The sequence below is a fragment of the Vombatus ursinus genome, unplaced genomic scaffold (genome assembly GCF_900497805.2).
Source record: "Vombatus ursinus unplaced genomic scaffold, bare-nosed wombat genome assembly UNPS02014863.1, whole genome shotgun sequence".
NCBI classification, from domain to species: domain Eukaryota; kingdom Metazoa; phylum Chordata; class Mammalia; order Diprotodontia; family Vombatidae; genus Vombatus; species Vombatus ursinus.
The window spans coordinates 28,910,447-28,911,909 of NW_020954641.1; the positions used below are offsets into that span (position 1 = coordinate 28,910,447).

At 37.9% G+C, this 1,463-nt stretch overlaps 1 protein-coding gene across 1 annotated transcript in view; it reads left to right on the forward strand.

Annotated features, from left to right (window-relative positions):
• Nucleotides 1–1,329: 1,329 nt before the first annotated feature.
• Nucleotides 1,330–1,463, forward strand: part of LOC114027841 (V-type proton ATPase 16 kDa proteolipid subunit-like) — a 490-nt gene continuing 356 nt past the window's right edge. The window contains exon 1 of the mRNA XM_027842032.1: nucleotides 1,330–1,461. Coding sequence (XP_027697833.1) covers nucleotides 1,330–1,461 — 132 coding nt within the window. The remainder of the gene's footprint in view (nucleotides 1,462–1,463) is intronic.

The following is a 1,463-nucleotide window of genomic DNA, read 5'->3' on the forward strand; positions in this document are numbered from 1 at the left end:
AACATGTTGCTGAGCATCAAGAGGATGATGGCCAGAGTAACGAAATAACTTGAAAACGTGCCCTGAAGTAATGGGATGAAAGACTGTGTCTGCAATAGAGCAGACATGGTAGATATTATTATCATCTCCAACCCTTTGAAAGACTAACATGAGGAAAAGCCAGTAAGTATACTCTATTTGGTTCCAGAAGCAATGTGCAATTGAGGGAGTCTTTATGTCAATATAAGAGGAAATAAGTTGCAGTGATTTGGAATTGTGCAAATAAAGTGGCTAAAGCATCGACAACCTTCACTCAGAAATTCTGCTTCTAGGCCTATGCTTCAAGGTCAATGACAAAAAGAAAGACTCCATATACACCAAAACATTCATCATTGAACTTTTTTTGGTAGCAAAGGACTGGAAACAAAGTAAGGGCCCTTAAACTGGGGAATGTCTAAACAAATTATAGCATGTGAATGTCATAGAATATGATGATACAGAAAAGCATGGAAAGAACTACATAAAAGTGAAGCAAGCTGAGCCAAGAAAACAATATACATAATACCATAACAATTTATATAGAGTCACTAAATGATAGAAAATAGGTTTTGTGAAACATAGATATAAATTTGGATCCAAAGAAGAGATATGAGCATCTACCTCCCATTCATTTGCAGAGGTAGAGTTTCCATAGGTGTGGAAAATTGGATATAATATCAGATTTTTTGGATGTATTGATTAGTTTTGGCGATTTTTCCACTTTCTCCTTAAAAAATTCTTTCTTATAAGGGATGAATTTCTGGGAAAAATCGGGAGAAGAATATGGGGAAAATCTAGGTGATATAAAAACTAAAGATATCAACTAATATCTACTTTTTAAAATTCCCAATAGGTATAACTCCAGAAATTGAATGAGTTTTTCTGGTAGGTAGTGAGCTCTCTGTTACTGGAATTACAGACATAATAAAAGTTCTCATCAATGCTTATATCCAGAAAAGGCTAACTATTTGTTGGAAACAGTGTAGGAGAGGATCCTTATTCATTTGCCAGTTGTACTAGATCCCTTATAGTTTCCTTTCCAGCTCTAAGAAACCTGAATACACTTACTTGGTTGTCTATGTGCAAGATTTGTCCCATACATAATGATATCAATAATGCAGCTATTCCCTAAATGAAATTACCCTTGAAAATCTACTTGATTTAGGATTAGAAAAGTATTTTTGGTTTCCTGATTTCATGCCATTCCACCTTCCTACCCACCCGCCAGTCCTTTACCCACTACCCAGCCCCATGCCTTTGCTTCTCTCCCCTTGCCCCGTTTTCCTTCTGGCCTACTGACCCCGTGCAGACATGTCTGAAAGTCCCAAATATGCGTCCTTCTTTGCCATCATGGGCACCTCGGCCGCCATGGTCTTCAGCGCTTGTGGTGAGACTTATGGCACAACAAAAAGTGGTGCTGGTGTTGGAGCCATGTCAGTCATGCA